The sequence below is a fragment of the Adiantum capillus-veneris genome, chromosome 4, assembly GCF_014529385.1.
Source record: "Adiantum capillus-veneris isolate H3 chromosome 4, ASM1452938v2, whole genome shotgun sequence".
In the NCBI taxonomy this organism is placed as follows: Eukaryota; Viridiplantae; Streptophyta; class Polypodiopsida; order Polypodiales; family Pteridaceae; genus Adiantum; species Adiantum capillus-veneris.
In genome coordinates this window covers 98,093,536-98,113,946 of record NC_140934.1, presented here as the reverse complement: position 1 = coordinate 98,113,946, position 20,411 = coordinate 98,093,536, and the positions used below count along the sequence as shown (strand labels likewise).

Genomic DNA, 20,411 nt, shown 5'->3' with positions numbered 1-20,411 from the left:
TGAAAATGAAGAAGAAATGGTCGTCGAGGTTGATGATAAAGGTACAAGGTTTTATAGTAGCTCTCATACCAAGGGTGATCATGTTTGCGAGTCAAATGCACTTGAGTCAAAGGATCTATATGAAGGTGATTGGTTTCTCATTGAAGGATCTATATGAAGGTGATTGGTTTCTCATTGAAGGATCTATATGAAGGTGATTGGTTTCTCATTGGACGCTCTGTGAGCACTCTGACAAGGTAAGAAGGGTGGTTTGATCAAGAGTTCAAAAGAATGCACAAAAAAGAATATGGATATTATTTTAAAGATGGGTACTTATGGAAGCATCCTTGGAGTAATGGTGTTCAAATTATGGATAGTACAATGTTTGACCATGTGTCCCAAACTGGTGGGAAATTCCCATATTCCCCAATATGATGTTTTAAGTCAAATGGAGTAAGAAGATGATCTGATGCGTGTTTGCAAAGAGCAAGGATCAGTCTACATGCATTCCCAAAAATATTAGAGAAAAGTGAGACTAATACTTTGATTAAAGAGTAAATGAGTGAGCATTGTGGCTTATAGCTTGGACACCTTCTCTTCCTTTGCATGTTTAGCACGCATATCCACAACTACCAAGTCCAACCATGTGTCAAGAAATTATGTCAACCACTCAGGTGAGTGTATGCACTCGTAAAACAAAGGAAAAGGAAATTGCGTCTACCCATAATTAATTAGACGGCCTACCATTGTATTGGACTCCATTCCATGATGTGTTTAAGACTCTAATGCATACTTAATGTAGTTTATTGGAAAGTCTAGTTATGCAGAGGCCAAACGAATACACACACATGTGTGTCTCCATTGGACTCCATTCCATGATGTGTTTAAGACTCCAATTCATACCTAACGTAGTTTACTAGAAAGGCCACTTATGCAGAGGCCAAATGGATATGCACATGTGTGTGTGTGTGTACACTTGCCAAAGATAAGTCAAAAGAGAAGAGGGGTTGAATTGTCCAAGAAAAGAAAGGAAGGGAGAGTACATGTGTTAGGCATATGCATCACTTGCACTTTAACTCTTCACTAAGTGAGTGGTCCATGTAGTAGACATTTTACTTGGAGAATTTTATCAAGTGAAGAAAGGGGGAAAGAGGGGGGCTCATGGGAAAATGGGGACTCTCTCTCTCTCTCTCTCTCTCTCTCTCTCTCTCTCTCTCTCTCTCTCTCTCTCTCTCTCTCTCTCTCTCTCTCGCGCGCGCACACACACACACACACACACACACACACATGGGTGCTCAAGAGATGGTCTCTATGCTCAAGCACTTGGTTATGGATGCAAATCCAAGCAAGTGAGCTTATCATCTTCTTCATCTCCTTCTCTATTATGCTAGCTATGCTAAGACCTTGCTTATGGAGTAAGCTTGCTTATCATCTCCTTCTCTATTATGCTAGCTATTCTAAGAGCTTGTTTATGGAGTAAGCATATAAAATTACTACTTCTTTGCTTGAAAAATACTTCTTTTCACCCTCATCTACCTCTTTCCCCGTAGCTCTTTCTCCCCGCTAGGGTGTTTAGGGCTTGGTAAGGACGGTTACACCATGGAATCATGAATTTCATCATCTTCTTGGTTCAAGAAATCTTTGCAAGAGCACAAGATTTTATTGTAATCAAAGCTCTCATTGAGAGAATTATGATACAAAGTCCTTTTGGAGGGGACCAGCTCCAAGAAAATCCGGTCCTCAATACGTTGGCAATCTTAATTGTGTTATTCTCTTCAAGGTACGTGCATGATTTGATGTTTTAAAGGTGTGTAAATGGTGCAATGAAATTAGCCTAGCACAATTTCTAATTCTCATCTAAAGAATCCTCTTAAGGGAAAACTCACCTTTCATAATATATTTCCGTGGTGATTGAAAGAAAATACTAGATTCTCTAGCAATGTTTAAACTTACATGCCTTCCAAAGGCCACACACACGTATATCACGAGACTATTTACACTTTGAGCGATGTCTTGGCCTTTGAAGCTCTCCAAGAAGCAATGGACTACATTTTTGCTTCCTCTTCCTTGTTTGCATGAGAATTAAATCATCTCCTCATGTTTACTTTGGACGATAAACAAGCCATGTCCTCCATGGCATACTTGTTGAATGTGATAACGGAATCTATAATGGTGCTCAAACTTCTAGAAGTAGTCATTTTTCATACCAAAAATCTTGTCAAAAGGAAGCAAATCATAGGATATGGTGCAAGTAGAGCATAGGAAATTGCACAATGAGGAAGAAGGAAACAACGCAATGAAAAAGAGAGAGGATAGAGCTTGGGAGTTTGGGGGGAAGGTTTAGAATTGCAATGTGTTTTGGGAGGAAAGCCAGGGTAGTGAATGCAGATTTTTTTTTTGCTTCGAGTGAGCATACCACAGCTTGTACCCATGGAGAGTCAGCCGAGAATGGAAGTGCTTTTCCCTTTTTATCCTTACTTCTCTAAAATCTATATTCTTTTTCTATTGCACATTCTTATCAAAATTACCAAAATTCTCAGTGAAGTTTGCCCTTTATTGATTGGGCGTGCACCACTCTCTCTATAGAAGTTAAAGGCCCATTTTGAGTCCACTTTGAGCCTAATACTTTTTCTAAAAACACATGTGTTGATGAAGAAAATGCGAAGGTTTCTCAAGATATAGAAAGCACCATGAAGATGATTTTGTCTTGCCCCAAGTAGAAAGAAATGACTTTTTATTGCTTTGTTCTCTTACTTTGGAGCCCAAGATGTGTGCAAGAGATAACATGATTGATATGGATGACTACAATATGGATAGTGTCAATCAAGATGTGGCTATGTATAAATTTACAAATATAGGATGGAGGTGAAGCTCCTTGTGCATGTAAGCATGCTTCTTTGTTGTGGATTCACTCATTATGCTTCCATTGGTGTGTACACATATGTGTATGCATATATTTCTTGTATCTATGGGCTCCACAGTGGGTTCCAAGTTGTACATTGATGATTAGATGAGCCTAGGTACCTGCAGCATGTCATACATTTTTTGGCCGGCCGCCCATTTTTAGAAGCCCTTTGTATATAAGTCAATTCACAAGATGTGAAAGGGCATTCTTAGAAGGGAGTGTGAGGTGAGTGTGGAGAAGAAGAAGAAGAGGAGTGTGAGGTGAGTGTGGAGAAGAAGAAGAGGAGTGGCTATGGAGCTTGGATCTTCCACATGCATATGTAGTCGTCATTGAGGTTAATGGAAGCTAAGTTCTCTCTACTTGCTCTTGTTTTTCAAGCTTATGTGTATTAATGGTGTATGATTAGTGTTAATATTCTCTTCTCTCTTAAGTTTTCCCTCTTGTTTGAGCATTCTTGCTTCACATGTGTTCTAGATTAGTGTGTGTGTGTGTGTGTGTGTGTGTGTGTGTGTGTGTGTGTGTGTGTGTAGCCCACATGCGCCATGTGAGGGCCAAGGTGTGTGGTATAAATAGAAAACCTTGGGTCTCTCCTTAGCATCATAATGCGATGAAGCTCCCTTGGGGAGGTCCCCCCTCTAGTGGCTACGGCATAGGTTGCACACTATGCATAGTGGGCGCCCATGCACGTAAGTGGGCTAGGTGGAACGGTGGCCGCAATGACAGCATCTTGGCCATGTTCACATGTAGGAGCCTTTGAAACACCCCCGCCCCCCCACCCCCTCCTATGTAAGCAAAGATAAGGTCCCATAAGGGGTTGTCATGCCACCGTGATGACCCCAAGGCGGCATGGGCTAGGGATGTGTCATGTCGTGTGCAAGGGATGCTAAAGATATGGAGGTGGACAAAAGTAGGGGTAAAATGTTTCCTATTTTGTGGAGGACAACAAAAACGAGCTTTAGTGGAGTTTTGGAAGAGCTTTTTGCGTGTGGCTTTGGAGAACAAAGTGAGGAGGAAGAGGAGATCTTTGGCAGTGAGAAAGCTTGAAGGTGTTCTCTCTCAGTGATCCTCCATCTCTCTGTCTCTTGTGCAGTTCCAAGGAAGGCGAAGGCAAGCTCAAAGGATGGGAAGAGCTCACACAATATCGCTCTCTTGGGGCGTGTGTGTGTTTTTGAAGGACTAGAGGACCAAGGGAAGTCGGAGAAGCTAAGGCGAGTGCAGAAGCAAGGGGAAAGTGGAAGGACTGGGAAGAGGAAGATTACACCCTGTCTCGCACTCTTCTTTGCAACATTGCTTCTCTCTCTTTTCACTCTCATTCAAGAAGAAGGAAAGGAGCTTACAGTGCCCATTTGAGGCTAACTTTGTAATTAGTTTTTGAATTTATTAAGCAATACAATTTTTGTTCTCATTTGTGCAAAGTTCTTATGTTGTGTATCTCATCTTTCTCTTTCCTGAGGCCCGATGCCTTCTCGGATCACCTCCCAAACCCATGATCCCCCGACATTGTGTTGTCATACAGAGGCCGCAATTGACAGGGTAGAGAGCTCCGAGGAGTCGCGTCTGATCATATGCGAGTACCATTTTTTACATTTGTGATGATTGCTCTAATGGTGTGCAATTTTTGTAGCATTGTTTTTAATAGCATGATCTTTTCCTCCATGAGTGCCACATTACATACTCTTCATGCTATCTTTGTTCGGATGGTTGTGGTGGGAAATTCAAGAGCGCACATCAGTTTTATTGGCTATACCATAGCAGTGGCATCCCTTGCATTTGGAGATTCTTTGAGTAGGTGCAGCCGTTGGATTTGTGTTCGAGTCTCTACTCCCCCTTGACATGCTTCTCATTCATGCCTCATTGAGGTTTGTCCCGAGCGTCGTATGTCCTCTGTCGAAATTGGTTAGTCACTGTATTTCGTTTGGAGATAGCAACACTGTTCAGCTTTCGAATGCACCCCTCAGCTTCTAATTTGGTGAAGTGCAGAGCTCACAAAACTGCCTTGCAGCTTAGGTGGCTTTAAGATGGGGGTTTTACCCTACCTTGACGACGAAGCCAAGCTACACCTCAGCTTTATGTGCCATTGTATCAATGGCCTATATTCAAATCGGGGCCACCTCTATATCTTGGCCATTGATCTGTGAAAACTAATCTCGGGATTAATGTTTTTGGAATTACAACCACACAATCAATCCTACATCTAAAGCAAGGTACACTCGTGGGCATGATGGTTAAGGGTTTGAGCTCTCACCCCACTTCAATTCATGGGTGCGGGGGGGGGGGGGGGGGGGGGGGGGGGGGGGGGGGGGGGGGGGGGGGGGGGGGGGGGCAAGTGAAGATTAAGCCCCGCATCCCAAGAATAGTCACACACTTATCTCGGGATCCTTCTTTAGTTTTTCAATTAGACGGTAGAGATTCACCAACCGCCCCAATGAGCCATTAATCCCACCCCATGGCACTCAAAGGGAGAGCATGCAACTAGTGTGACATTGCAATTTCATGGGTGCTCTGCACGAGAGAGAGAGAGAGAGAGAGAGAGAGAGAGAGAGAGATTTCATGGGTGCTTAGAAATGAAATGATATATTGAAATCTTCAAAAGGCCAAAGTGACCTATGAGAGAGAGAGAGAGAGAGAGATGCGATGTAAGGGCAACACAAAACACAAGTAAACAAAAGACTCCCTAAGTCATAGAACTGTTACATAAAAACATTTCTTTTATATGCAACCACTGAAGAGGAGAAGAAATCCCAAGAGACCTCGAAGATCTATTCTGACTAGCCTTGAACTCAAGGCCTGATCCTCAAGGGGGAACTAGGATATCCATTCTACCACACACACACACACACACACATCCATCCATGAGAGGAGAGATTTTAGCATCATAGGATCAATTCCAAGAGACCTCAAAGAGAAGAGGTCCACTTTGATACTAGCATCGATGACACAGCTGTTTTGAACAGAAAATTATCACTTTCCTCGAATTCAGAATTGCTGCTTAGAAAGACCTTGAAACATCTCAACAGCCCATGTCAAAAACAAAGAATTGCCAAGAAAAGTAAGCTATATAGTCACTGGGTTAACCCCCTTTACAGAATTGGTGAAACCTCCTTTACAAAACGTGCACTAGAAAATTGTAATCTTTAATAGGCTGGTATGGAATACCAGTTACTTGAAACCAATTGTTACCACCCAAATGCTGGATCTAGAGCTGAGGGTCCTAATGAATGTACTTGTCCAACCAAACACAGAGCAAACTGGGAAGTTGGGTATCTCTTGTTCAGACTATTATAGTATTGCGACGATGAAACAGCGATACATCTGGACGTATGCTTCCAAAACCTGTTAAACTTGTCTTCCTGATATACAGCCTAAGCAAACCCGTTGGCAGCCATTGCATATATTGATGGCAATGCAAGGGAGCTACATGAAGTTACTAATAAGTTATGGTGAGGTTTTCCAACTAGCAGAAGAGCCGTACATAGCACTTGAGGGCAGCTCTGAACAAGCCCGGGTGTAATGCTGATAACTACTCATCCTCCTCTTCATCCTCATCCTCGTCACCATCCTCCTCGCCCTCCCCTTGACCCTGTGGCAGAACAAATGAGTATCACTACCAACACCCGCTCTTCACACAACCAAAATCGAAGTGAGAAATAACTACATACATGTCAAAAGAAGTTTTTACAATTTTATGCGCTCCAACGCTTCAAAACTTGAGAAGGTAAAACAGAAAGAAACCGTTTGCTCAAACAAACAAGATCAAGAGACAGGCATGATTATTTTTTAATTTCCCCACTTGCTGGTCCACAATAATTAAACAGCATATCCAACCTCATTTTCACCACCCTCATCATCAAATTCCTCGTCATCGTCATCATCTTCGTCGTCGTCATCTTCGTCGTCTTCATCATCTTGATCCTGTTTTGCCAACCACAAATAGCAAAATACAGGCCAATCCCAAAAACACAAGAGTTTGTCCTGACTTTTACTGCAACAATCTTGAAAACTAAAACCCTTACATTATGGAAATACTTCAATGGATTTGGCCATAAATCCTCGCGTATAATATCGGCAATCTGCATAGGCAAGGGCATGCTTAAAAGTGGACCAATTTGCACAGCTCCATTCAAACTGTAGATAATGATTCTCAAGGATCCTAACCAATAGACTAAGCAGCTGCTATGCACTGTTTATTATCTAGACTAATAGTAATGTTTCGAGTACCTCATCTTGAGTCCAGCCCGTCTCTACGAACCATTTGAAAAAACTGCCAGAGAACATTTACTGTCACAAAAACTTAACTTTGCTTTCTCAGACAAAGACTAAACTGAAACACTTTGCCCGAATAATTAAAAATGCAGAAATTTCAAATTTCACATGAATTTGTACAAGTTACTACAATCAAAGACACACATGAACTTGTACAAGAAAGCAGGTTCTATGACTATAAGGAGAAAAAAACTTCTTCTCAAAAAGGCAAGGCAAGTGAGAAGAGCTTCAGTGAGGATACAGCTAATTTTATGTGTACACTCACCTTCATACCATACACACCAAGAAGGCAGCAGTGTAAAATCTTGATTCCAAAACTTGAAAAGCAAACTCTTAAATGAAACCCATAAACCTGATTGCATTACAAGGGAAACAATAACGCATCTTAATTCCTAATGTATTAGAGTCAAAGATTACTTTCCTGTTTGTCAAAACAGATAGTGAAAGATCACCAACTTTATCGTGCCTGAAAGCTTAGCATCTTTACTCACACCTCCAGTGCCAAAGATACCATGTAGGTCTCCACACATTAGTAAGTTGTTTTCAACTACTTTCAGCAAACTGAGCTTCTATCATCCTCCAAAGACAACGGCCAAATACTGTGATAAAAGCTACCACTTGCACAGAAAAAGCAAATGTAAAAATTGATCAAGGCACCTGGTTAATCAGTAAATGCAAGAAAGCATACTCAGAATGCACAATATTCTTTCAACCAATTTATCCTTCACAAACCAAAAAAAAACCCGATAAAAACGGCAAAATAGATCAAGAGAGGTCTTTCACAAGGGTAAATCCGACATTATCTGGCAGGAGTAGGTAAATCAAAGTCTAGAAAACACAAGGCAACTTAAAAATTCTAGTAGAGCATGGAAAAAATTACAGCAATCAACTAAAAGATAAAACCATCAAAGAAACATGGCTCAGTACTCAAGCTCTAAAAAGAACTTGGCTTGAAACAGCAAGCAAACCAAAGGACAAACATCAATCCATCAATGCAAAACAGGGGAAACGGACACCATGCCGGTACACTCAGCCGCAACAACTGTTAATGAACACAGCGTTCACCCCACAACAACTCCGTTCAATTACAGGCTAAAGCCTGTAAGTATGGTTAATTCAACAAACCTCTCCTCAGGCAGAGACCGCTTTGTCCCAACGGCATGCTTTACTCCATTAGTAAAGTCCTACACATGTCCAATTGAAACCAAAAAATTGCATGTCTGTCACAACCCAGCAATCTCTTACGCATACTAACTGCAATCAAGCTTGACCAGGTCGGCTCACCATGCCATGTTGCCACTTAATCTCAGAGCACTTCACTGTCGTTGTTCCCTCCTCGGAAATATGAAACGACTTGGCCAGGCTGCTATTCTCAAAATAGGGATTGGAATTGAATGTCTGTAAAAAAACCGTCAAGCTGCTGATCTTTCCATACATCTTAATCACGAGATAGAAAGCGGTCCCTCAAGCTACACTGTGAATACGCCATTCAGATTTACAGATAATAACAATACACGTGTTCTTAGTAATGAGAGAGCCCTTACAAAAGTTATGCTGTATCCAGACTTGATATCTGGGAATTCATCCACTTCCAAGGATTGTAAAAACTTAAAAACCTGCATGAAGAGTGATATAGCCAATGGACAAGCTCTAACACACAGAAAATAGGGGACTGTAACAAAAGAAAGATGACCTTTTGATCATTGTCCGTCAGGATCTCGCTGAGGGCAGGGTGGCTGAGAAACTGTGAGCAAAGACAGTGAAATCCTTTCAAATTTCCAAGTAACAAAACTCCTAGCCAATGCCGAAAGCTTCAGAGAGAAGAAAAAAAGTGTTTACACAGATTTGCACATACTGCAGTTAGCCAAAAGTCAGGAATCCGTTGTATGATTTCCGATCTTTTTTGGTAAACCGGCTTTCGAATTTTATTATACTTCTGCTCAACCTCCAAAACCTTGTCGCTAGCTTCCTCATTCACCTGTTAATTCAAGCAACCAAAACTAACTTCTTACAACTGACACAAAGACCCCTTACATTATACTTCAGACACTACAGCCCAACAAGGCGCAAGTAAAAAAAGATCGAGTGCTGCCTTGCAAGTAGATGCACGAGTATAATATCATCCTTCTCTTGGTGTCTACCTTGCGATCGCAAAATATCAACTCATAGGAATAAAATGTTCACTTAAAAAACTTATGACTTGGAATGCTGCGTTGCAAAAGCAGGTACACTCCAGATGCTCAAATGCTAAACAAGATGGCATAAGCATAATACAATAGTGCAGGGTTTTAACAAGAACATCAGTCCAAAAAGCCTCAAGGATTACAACCATTAATTTGACAAAAATCTACAGGAGGAAGTTCCTGCTATACTAAGTGCTTGACTAGCATAACTAAAGGGACCAAGACTGCTAAAATCTTAGCTTCTCTAGAAGACCACCTGATGTTGCACACTACACAAGCTAGTCAATACAGGCCCACAACTGCTCCTCTGTAAACACAGATAGAGAAAAGCACAGAAAGGTTTGAGACATTCTTCACATGGAAAACATGGTGTATGACATTCACAAACATATTAGTGTGTTACTAAGTTAAACAATAAGTGGCCTTTTAAGCTTCCCACTTTTCTTGAATTTACTACTGATTGTCTTAAACATTCCAAAAGAGGAAACGTTGACAATAAACTTACTACGATGCAAAAATGAACAAATGTTTGTCATGATTCTTTTGAATGAGTATCCTTACTCAAAAAGTAACGATAAAAATCTGATGTCTGCTATATCACTAAACACGTAACAAGATGAACCAAGGATCAACCCAAAATTCGCCTTTGAAAGAAAGCACAACTTATAACGGTAGTCATCCACCAAACATATACCAAGATAAACAAAGCAATAAGCCAAGTTTCACCTTTGAAAGAAAGAACAGTAATCATCCAGAACCACCAGACTCTATGCAACTGGTACCGACAGACTCCGTAATCAGTTTGTTGCATTTGAGCCCCCATTTAAAAATACGCCAATTGCTTAAACTTGAATACCAGAATGAACAAAAGCAAGAGCAGGCCAGAAGAACCCAAAGTCTCACTAAGCAAAAAGACATGTGGACACATGAACACAATCGACCCCTACTACAGCCATCACAAATAAACCTATCCCGTAAACATAAGATGGGCCACTAAAGGATGGGAATTTGTGAAGAGGGCAAAACAGCTCAATGTAGCATGAACAAAAAGACACTTACTAAGCTTATATCTTAAGTCCCATAACATTAAATCCCATACTTTGACAGAACCTTAAACAAATACTATAATCTAAATTCCTAAAGTCTTAAAATTTAAAAATTTAAACCTAAACTAACTCCAAATTGTAAAGTTCTAACAAAGTAAAGTTTGTCCAACTACCAGACATCAATAGAGATGCGCAACCAGTACACATCATACATTCACGTGAGAGTGAAACATGACGGTGCCATAAAGCTTCCGATCTGCACTCTTGTCCCCAAGAGTCTCAGTTTCTTGATTGAGCTACATCTACTGCATTGAGCTGTCCGCAGAAAGAAACTCTGATAATTCAAAGATTCCCTGCAGTTCACCAGTCTGTTCATACAACCCACCATAACCACGCTTCGCATGAGCGAGGAAACTGTCTAGCTTCCATCCCACAGAAAAAAGCGGAAAAAAACGCGCCTCCGTTCCAATAATTTTCCAACCAAGTACAAAAAGCAAATGAAAGCCTACCTTTTCGAGCTCATCTTGGACCTCCTGCAGCTTCTGAATGGTGAGAAAGAGCTCCGAATCCCTCGGCTCAGACCCATCCTCATCCTCGACCTTGGCTTTCTTGCCTTTATCCGCCATCAAGGAAGCTGCAGAGCAGACGAAGAAGACCCCACAGGGAATTAGGTTTAGGATGAAAGCAGGCAGCTCACCACTCACCAAGTCACTGTACAGTTTGGCGCAATAGTTTTAGAGTGGGAGCTCTCTTTCACACGAACGGGAGCTTGGCTCTAAATTTTGAAGTGTGCTTTGAACCAACCAAAGCTCATGCAAATAACTACCACCCACAAATCTACTTTTTTTTTTTTTTTTTTTTTTTGCAAAACTCACAATTGTGAGTGAATTATATTGATCATCTCAAAAAAATTACAAGAACTTGCCATGCTCGTGTCGAGCCATGACACCTTCCAGGCTTACATCAGCTATCTGTGGAGCCACCCCTAACGACCTGCCCCCATGCCCTTGATACACAAGGTTCATTATCATGTTCTTCACTAATTTTCTGGTTTCATGATTTTTCCCTTATCTAAGCATTCCGCTGACAACAAGGCACAAGTAACCCTAGACCAATCATCCAAGTTTTGCTTGCGCCCGAGCGTCCATATTAGCACTCTGCTTTCATGGATAATTCTGCGAAGCTTGCCACCTCAGATGAACAAAAAAACACAAATCTACTTTTGTCACACCAATAAGCAAGTATGTCTTACACATTTTGTAAAAGGTAAGCAGAATCTAGCAAGATACAGCTCTGGAGATTGTAGAGAAAAAGGGAAAAATCGAAAAGAGTACGTGCGAAAACTGATTTGTTTTTAAAAAGTTGCACAGCTCTCAGAACAACTTCATGAAGTGGGCGAGCCGATTAGTTCAGCTTGGGCAAGGATAAAGTGTATCCCACCTGAGTTCATGACTTACTTTGGCTTTTTGGATAGACATGCAAAGGGGTGGGCTATGGACGAGACTGGATCTACAAAGATTCCAGCTAATAAAATAAGCATATAGAGCCAATAAAGTATAAGTAGGTTTCTTGAATAAATAACGAGTCGGAATAGGGATAAATGCACAACACAAAATCGCTTAGGCTTTGTTAAGATCTTTGTATATGTTCCCTTCTTGGAACCAAGGCACCTTGGGGGCCGCTCGCAGTTTTGCGAAAAAACATGTTGCATCTTCGGTAGGCAGGAATTTGATTAACGCGATCACAAACACGTGAACATGTTAATAACATTGAGTGATCACTTTTAAAACATGTGATCACGTTAAATGTTCGCGTGACTTTCCTATTAACCTACAAAAACCACTCAAACTGGTAGTCCCATCGGGTTTTTCCATATCCTGGTAGGCCTATTGGTGGTTTTTTTCCATTTTTCAATGGGCCTGCCATGAAAATTAATAGCCCAACAAGATTTTGGTGGGTTATCACGTCACCATTCATCGACTTAAATGTGATTACGTAATGTGTAATTATGTGAATATGATAATAACACATGGTATCACAAAAAATTCGTGTAATCAAGTGATTATTAAATCCTTGTTGGTAGGGGTGTAGATCTAAGGCTTCGGACGAAGCCCCAATCGAGGGTTGCTACTAGAATGTGGGGAGCAGGCAATGCCTATTTAGTTCGTGGGCCATTGCGGCTCAACAGGCCCTCGTCGTCGATGCGATGTGATGCCTCGAAATGTAGGGCCCATAAGATTTGGCATAAGGGCCTCTTAGGGTGGTGGTCAGCTCTGGCAATGGTGTGATAGGTGACTCTATTTATGTTGGGTGCTCTCCAGGAACACATCTCATGGGTCACTCTCATGCATCAGTCATGGTTTCTAGTGGGAAATGCTCCCATGTTTGCCTCTCAATGCATGGCGGCCCCGTATGTTGTGGAGGCTCAGTTGGTGGTGCGGAGGATGGGATCTTGTATGATGGTCAGATTGTGGCAAGTGTTTTCTAATGTTTGGAAGTGGTTGGGCTCACCCTGAAGGGGCAAGAGCAGTTGTTGAAGCAGTAGCAGTGCCTCGCTAGTTTTGGTGGCACCCTTGCTTAGCACTTGGCTTTTATATGTGTCTTATATGATTTTGTATAGTTTCTAATTTCTTTTCCTAGGGTTGTTCTAGTGTGTATTTTGGGTTTGGGGCTCCTTATAAAAGCCTCGAGACCTTGACTTGATGATAGTGGTTGCCCATGGAAGGGTGTCTGCATGGGTGTTTTTTTTTTGTTTTTATTTATATAATATAAAAGCTCACTGGAATAAGCTGGATCACTTGACTGCTATTCCAGAGTTAGGTTCAGATGACCAAATGAGAGACTTGGACTTCAAATATCTTCAGATGACCAGATGGCAAACTTAGACTTCAAATGAATTGACATCAGACTTTAGATAAACGACTCTCAAAATATTGTATTCGTTATAGTTCAAAGTACAACTGATTTAGATTGAGAACTGTAAGAGTTACAAAGGTAAGGTCTCAAGAGTTGAATAGTAAACCCAAAATGAGATGGATGGGTCCTATTTATAGGTAGTGGCAGTGGATTCTGACTAGTTTGCACAATCCTACAGTATGAGACGGTTGCCTTGTAACTTCACATGGCATTTGTAGATGGTGGTAACTCCGAAAAAACTCAACCTATAGACAAGGGTCTAATTGCACCATCCCCCCTATTCTAAATATTCATCCTTCTCCCCTTTCATTTTTTTCCTAACAAAATTTTCAGATGTGAGGGCTTCATATTTTTCGTTTTCCTTTCCTCTTATTTAGTGTCTTCTTCACTGCAACTCTCTGAATTGCATCAAGTGGCTTCTGAGCAAATAGAGTTGATGGCCCACAACTGTGCTAACCGGCTCTAGATTGTGTAGTAAACATCTGATTCTGAGGTATCTGGGCAACTGCATTCTACTTCATGATTAACATGTAGATGGCCTCCTGCTCTAGTTGCTCCTTTCTTTTAGTTAGCATCTCGACTTCATACGGTGTGAGTTGGTGCCACTGCTTTGTATCTTGATCATACAAAGTTTTCTTGCCCTTGGCCAACCTTGCTCTAGCCATCTTGCGACAAATAGAGGCAGTTGTCATCCACAAAATTGATTTGAAGGGTCAAAAGGCAAGGTGGGCTGAGATTCTTTAGGAGTATGATACAAATCTCTGGCATCATAAAGGACGATACACTGTGGTAGCTGATGCTCTTAGCCATATGCTTGAGATCAACTCTCTTCTCTTTACAAATGTTCAAAGTGAGTTTTTGTAGTCTTTAAAGGGAAAATATGAGCATGATGAAACATACTTTAAAGTGTGGATCCATGTGAAAATGAGGAATCCTTCTCACTCCAATGCTAGAATTGTGTCTTTTTCCTCCACACCCACTTCTCCTCTTTTGAGTGATGAGATGTAGAGATTGAAGAATCACTCCATAGATAATGGGTGCTTACTCTGCAAGGGGAGAGTTTGTGTACCGACAGACATAGACATTTGACGTCAAATTCTTTATGAATGTTATGACAATCCTAGCGCAAGGCACCCACACATAAAGAAAACTTATGCACTCGTACGATGACAGCTTTACTAGCCAGGTTTATATTGGTATGCTCAAGACTATATCTTGCATTGCCAAAAATGTCAAGTTAATAAAGCAGAGTGCCTAAAAGCAGAAGGTCTCTTACATCCTTTGGATATTCCCAATGGTAAATGGGAAAGTATTTCTATGGATTTTATTGTGGGTTTACTAACCATTGTAAGCGATCATGGCTCGGTATGGGTGGTACTCGATCAATTGACTAAACTTTGCAAATTTCCAACCAAGTCCACCATTAAAACTCTTGAGTTAGCAAAGTTATTTGTTGACAATCTATATAGACTATATGGATTGCCCAACAAAGAAGTGATTGTGATCCCAAGTTTAACAATTATTTTCGGAGAGTTGTGTTTAAACAATTGGGTACACAACTCAACATCAGTATCGCAGATCATCCAAAAACGGATGGTTAGACTGAACGTGTTAATTGGGTGCTAGACGATATGCTAAGAGCATATGTTAGCAAAAAGCAGTCCGATTGAGAAGATTAACTCCTTATTCTAGAGTTTGCTTATAGTAGTGCAAAGCATATGATGAGTGATTTTAGTCCTTTCATGTTTATATATAATTTTCAACCTAGATCACCAGTTAGGTGGGGTTGACAATTGAGAGACTTTAGTAGGTCAAGGTTTTTCTCCAAAATCATATCGATATGTTTTAGACAAGCACATGATAGATACAAAAAGTATGTTGATGTGAGAAACATTGGCAAGTAAACTTCGTGGAAGGGGAATGGTATTTTTATGTGTGTCAGAACATTGTTTGAAAACTAGGCCAACACCTAAATTATCTCTGAGATATTGTGGGCCCTTTAAGCTACTCAAGCAGGTAGAAGATATGGCTTACAAACTCTCTTTACCTACGCATTCTCGTATTTATCCGGTTTTTCGTGTAATTCGTTTACATAAATGCTTGCATAGGGACGACAATGTCATTGACCAATAGATTTTGGTTGATTTCATTGGCCACTTGGGAAAACATTAGTGTACTTAAGAAGAAATTTTTCACTTTTGTTTGTGAGGATGAAAACACTTCTCCAAGGGGATATATGTAAGGCCAAGGGTCTAGTTTGAAATCAAGCTTAGGAGTTGCGTATAAAAGGGGCAAGAGGCTGGGAGGAGAGAGAGGTTTCAAAGCTTGTAAAATTCCAACAAAAAGCAGATTGTATGTAAAGTGTGAGGGTGATGTACTTCTCAGTCGTTCTCTATGTGGATGATTTGTTGATCACTGGACCAAATGAGAGACATATTGCTGAATTTAAGGCTAATTTGAATGCTACTTTAAAGATGAAAGATTTGGTGCTGCTGCATCATTACTTGGGCATACAATTTAAGCAATGTGATGGGTGGTATTGCCTTGTATCGGACAAGTTACATAGAGACATTGCTATGACTTGAGGATTGCAAACCTATTGCACTCCCATGGAAACATGTTTGAAATTGAGTCTTCATGATGCTGGTGATCTTGCCAATGTCACTCTTTACCAAACTGTTGTTGGCTACCTTATTTATGTATGCAGTATGAGGCCGGATATTCAGTTTCCAATCTCACAGGTCAGCAGATTCAGCGTAGCCCAAGTTCTAAGCATTGGCACGTTGTCAAGAGGATTTTTCGTTACTTGAGTAGCACTTTCCATCTTGGCTTGTTTTATCCCAAGGGGTATCATTGCCGCCAGATTTACAAACTATTTCGGACTCACGTTGGACTAGTTGTTTTGACACACGAGTGTCCACAAGTGGTTTTTGTTTCATGCTCAACAATTCATGCATATCATGGTTGAGCAAGAAGTAACCTATTGTGGCCACTTCTAGTTGTGAGGCTGAGTACATGGCAGTCTTCACAGCTACGGTTGAGTGTGTGTGGATCAGACGCCTTATGGCTTATTTGGGTTGAACAAGACATTACCAACACTATATACATTGATAGTTAGAGTGCATTGGCAGTTGCGAGGGACCCATTTTTTAATGCTCACACAAAGCACATCAAGGTGCATTACCACTATGTCAAGGAGAGGCTCTCTGCAAGGGAGATCAGCTTGGCTTATGTGCCAACATAGGACAACCTTACAGATCTTTTCACAAAAGCATTGCCTCGTGAGAATTTTGAAGCTTTCCACAAAGCTTTAGGCTTACTCCCCTTTGTGGAATGATCATGTCCTCAGGGCATGGCACTTCCCTATACTCTATGTGCCATCTCTCGTTCACAGCATGACTCCTAGGGGGATTTGTTACCATACATGTGGTAGTGATGTGTGTGAATACACTTAGGACTGCTCGGGCATTTTTTCCCTCACTAGGTGGTTTTGCCCCCGTACATTATATATAGGCCCATCACTCTAGGGCTATCTTATCTTTCCATTGCACACTAGGTAAGACGCTCTCTGTTGTGTGCCTTGAGCTTCCTTCATCTTCTCCAAGTTGTGTGTGTTTTCTTGCAACCCTAATTTCAACAACTTTGTCGTAACACATAATTGCTATAACACGCACCAGTGTTAGTCCCAGAGATTCATATTATCCACATGTGGAATATGTCTCATATAAGGATGTCTAGAATAATGACATCCATCAAGTATGAGATGTACTTGTGTGTGGAGGTAATTGTAAACACTCAAAGACATGATTGAGAGGGACCCTCATAACTCTTGCTCCACACTGCCTAAACCAAACTCAATGAGTTCCTAGACCATGTTGCACCCCTTGTGACTAACAACATGTGCCAAGAAAAACCCTACCATGTAGGTCTATACCTATAGGGTGCAAAAATGTATATGGCACAATACTGTCCCAAAGTTCTTTGCTCCTACTATACGACCTTGTCATATGTGTGAAGAGAAAAAAGGATGTATGAAAGCATTCTAACATCTGCGTCCTACTTGGAAAATTCAATCAAAACATATTAAAAAATGAAATGAAACCAAATCATATGCTTACCTGGAGGTTGAAAGTAGTGTCCACTCACCCAGAGTGAAGAGCACCATTCAAACCTAAAAGGTACATTACCAAAAATCCAACCTTAAAAGACCCAGTATATCTTTGACAAATGAGTCATTTTTGTAAGCATATTAGTGACCACAAAAATAGAATCATATCCCAGATATGTAGGAAGTCTTATGATGAAATCCATGGATATGCATTCCCATTTAATTTACGGTGCATCGATTGGAAGAAGTTTACCAGTGTCGTGCAGCTCCACTTCCATGATGGGAAAAAGATCAAAAGGATGCCCATTGTGCTTGATTGAAGTCTACATGATTGTTGACCAATGGTTAGGGCTTGATAACAAGCTAATTTTATGCTAAATGTATGACAGATGCGGCCTTACATGACCAAAAATTTTCTTGATTAATGCTAAAAAGAGAGTATGCTTGAAGTGATCACAGATGGGAGTTTACAAACTAGGCCTGTCTTTATGGCTCATTGATTGGAGTTACGGAGAGGAAGTTATGACAATTTGAAGTTTGAGCAGTTTGCAGATTTGTATCGGATTGGGCAGGTGCTGCAAATGAAGGGTCAGGGGTGAAGTAAGTGCATGGACTTGAAGTGCTCATCTTGTGGAGAGTGTCGGTCTTTTTAGATAGGCAATCGGAGTTTCGATTGTCGAGATATTATCAGTTTAAGTTCCACCGAGGACCAGTTCCATACCCCTTTGGTCGCCTCGGTCATTGTTCCATCTGGGAGTTTTGAGCTTCAACAAGGTTTTGGAATGTTACCATATACATGTGGTAGTGATATGTGTGAACACACTAGGACCGCCGGGGCATTTTTTCCCTCTTTAGGAGGTTTTTTCCCCCGTGCATTGTATATACGCCCATCACTCTAGGGCTATCTATCTTTCCATTGCACACTAAGTAACACACTCTCTATTGTGTGCCTTGAGCTTCCTTTGTCTTCTCCAAGCTGTGTGTGTTTCTTTGCAGGTTGCGTCCTCCCGAGCTTAGTCGCCATCTATCTTTCCATTGCACACTAAGTAACACACTCTCTATTGTGTGCCTTGAGCTTCCTTTGTCTTCTCCAAGCTGTGTGTGTTTCTTTGCAACCCTAATTCCAACAATTGGTATCAAAGCAGGTTGCGTCCTCCCGAGCTTAGTCGCCAGCTGCTCCAGTACACGCCTGCTCACTTCTCCGATTTCAGTGAGCTTTGGCGAGCGTTCGTAGGTCGACAAATATTTTGGGATTCCTCGTAGAGCTTGGTCTGCTCATATTTTTTATTTGGGCTCATTTTGGCCTCCGTTTCCACTATAGGCAATACTGCACAGGCTATTTCGTCATTTTGTGCAGAATTTCTGTCAGTGCCGTTTTCTGCATAACATGTGCCTTATGTCTTCTACAGTTTGTGCTATATAGCGCGTGTTGTTCCTGCTCCGTTTCTCCTATTTTTGGGCAGTTTTCACATCAGGTGCAGCATTTACCATGGCTGACAACAACAACACAGATGTGTTCAAGATGTTTGCTGCCGAGGACAGGTTGGATGGGGACAACTACCCTATGTGGGCTTATATGATGCAACATGTTCTTGTGTCAAAGGGCATCTGGAACATTGTGCAGGGCATTGATTTACGTCCTTGTTCTGAGGATGTAGGCGATGTTGAGGATGTTGCAGGTCTTGCTGCAAGGATTGCTACTGTTACAATTGTTTTGCCTGCGGCGGCAGAACAAGCTCGTTGGGATGTAAAGGATGCGCAGGCTCATGCATTGAGCATTGTGTGTGAAGTGCACCATTGTTCCTCACATCCGTCACCTTCACAAACATGTTTGACAGGTGCTTCAAGAGGCGGCAAAGAAGCAACCATATCAGATTTCTGCAAACGCAGCAAACTGGCAAAATTCAGATGACCAAAACGTGCATGCCAAAGTTTTGCATATGAAATAGCCCTTGAATTTGCAACAGCATTTGCAAAATTTTGTCCACACTTGTCATACAAAGTGAGCTTATACAGCCCATGGCACAAAAGGCCAGATGCAACAATTTCATCACCAAAACTGAGATCATGAACTGTACATCTGTCATCCACAAATTTGACCTCAAGTCCAAGTCTAGCAAGTGCAGATACAGACAAGAGATTCTTCTTGATCGCAGGTACATAAAGTGCATCAACAAGTGTGAAAGAACTGCCATTAGCAGCAGTAAGCACAATCTTTCCAACTCCCTAAACCGGATAAGAGGCATTGTCGGCACAAGTGAATGAATTCTCATGAGGGACAAACTCGAGAGAGGTAAACAATTCACAATGTGAGGTAATGTGCTTTGTAGCACCACTGTCAAAATACCACACATGTGAATCTACAGCAACTGACAAGCATGCGTCATGGACAGTAGGATTGTAAGTGCACTCTGCGCTAAAAGCCCATTCTGCATCAACATCAGCATTACAGTCTCCTTTCACAGAAGACTCAACAATGGCTGCATTTGTAGTGGAACCAGCATTTGCAGTGGAACCACAATCTTTCTTCTTAGCCTATTTGCTTCAACTTAGGACACGACTTGATCAAGTGATCATTAGCTTTACAATAATGGCAGTGCATCTTCTTTTTTCCCTTATCACCAGAATTGCTAGACGAAGTGCTGCTAGCAGAAGCATTAGGAACAAAAGTTTTGCCACTCGCAGCAGAACCATAAGAAGTGGTTGCATTACTGTTACCACCCTTTCTCTGAGAAGCAATAAAAGCCTGTTCAACTACACACTTTCTAGTCCTGTTTTTTCTGGAAAGTGACTCTTGCAACATCAATGTGCATAATGCATCAAACTTGACAACTTCTGGATTTCCTTGGGTCATAAGTCTCCAAGTACTAGCAAAAGTCTGGTAAGAATTTGGTAAGGCATCAAGAACATTCTGCACAAGGGAACTGTCTGAAATGACTTCACCTGCAGAAATAAGCTGCTCAGTGATATCCTTGACACTAGCAAGGAAAGTGTCCATATCATCTTCCTCA

General features: G+C 41.3%; 1 protein-coding gene across 2 annotated transcripts; it reads right to left on the bottom strand.

Moving 5' to 3' along the window:
- Nucleotides 1-5,921: 5,921 nt before the first annotated feature.
- LOC147459667 (NAP1-related protein 2-like) lies at nucleotides 5,922-11,144 on the bottom strand. 2 transcript variants are annotated; one of them, XM_086510888.1, is made up of 11 exons: nucleotides 10,886-11,144; nucleotides 9,003-9,125; nucleotides 8,841-8,891; nucleotides 8,692-8,763; nucleotides 8,432-8,545; nucleotides 8,273-8,331; nucleotides 7,103-7,145; nucleotides 6,898-6,954; nucleotides 6,710-6,796; nucleotides 6,544-6,590; nucleotides 5,922-6,464 (listed from the first exon to the last, which is right to left on the bottom strand). In XM_086510888.1, exons 1-10 carry the CDS (start codon nucleotides 11,000-11,002, stop codon nucleotides 6,585-6,587), a joined length of 729 nt encoding a protein of 242 aa, XP_086367014.1. In that variant the 5' UTR covers nucleotides 11,003-11,144; the 3' UTR covers nucleotides 5,922-6,464; nucleotides 6,544-6,584. The 2 variants fall into 2 exon arrangements, with proteins under 2 accessions (XP_086367014.1, XP_086367013.1); XM_086510887.1 differs by lacking the exon at nucleotides 6,544-6,590 and having other exon boundaries at nucleotides 10,886-11,143.
- Nucleotides 11,145-20,411: the final 9,267 nt, after the last annotated feature.

What these genes read in the sequence shown, in the direction of transcription:
- LOC147459667 (XM_086510887.1), bottom strand. Translation starts at nt 11,002, where the DNA reads ATGGCGGATAAAGGCAAGAAAGCCAAGGTCGAGGATGAGGATGGGTCT. An exon ending in CGGGCTGGACTCAAGATGAG is followed by an intron (nt 6,955 to 7,102) that starts GTACTCGAAACA and finishes TTGCCTATGCAG; the next exon opens with ATTGCCGATATTATACGCGA. An exon ending in ATGAGGGTGGTGAAAATGAG is followed by an intron (nt 6,465 to 6,709) that starts GTTGGATATGCT and finishes GTTCTGCCACAG; the next exon opens with GGTCAAGGGGAGGGCGAGGA.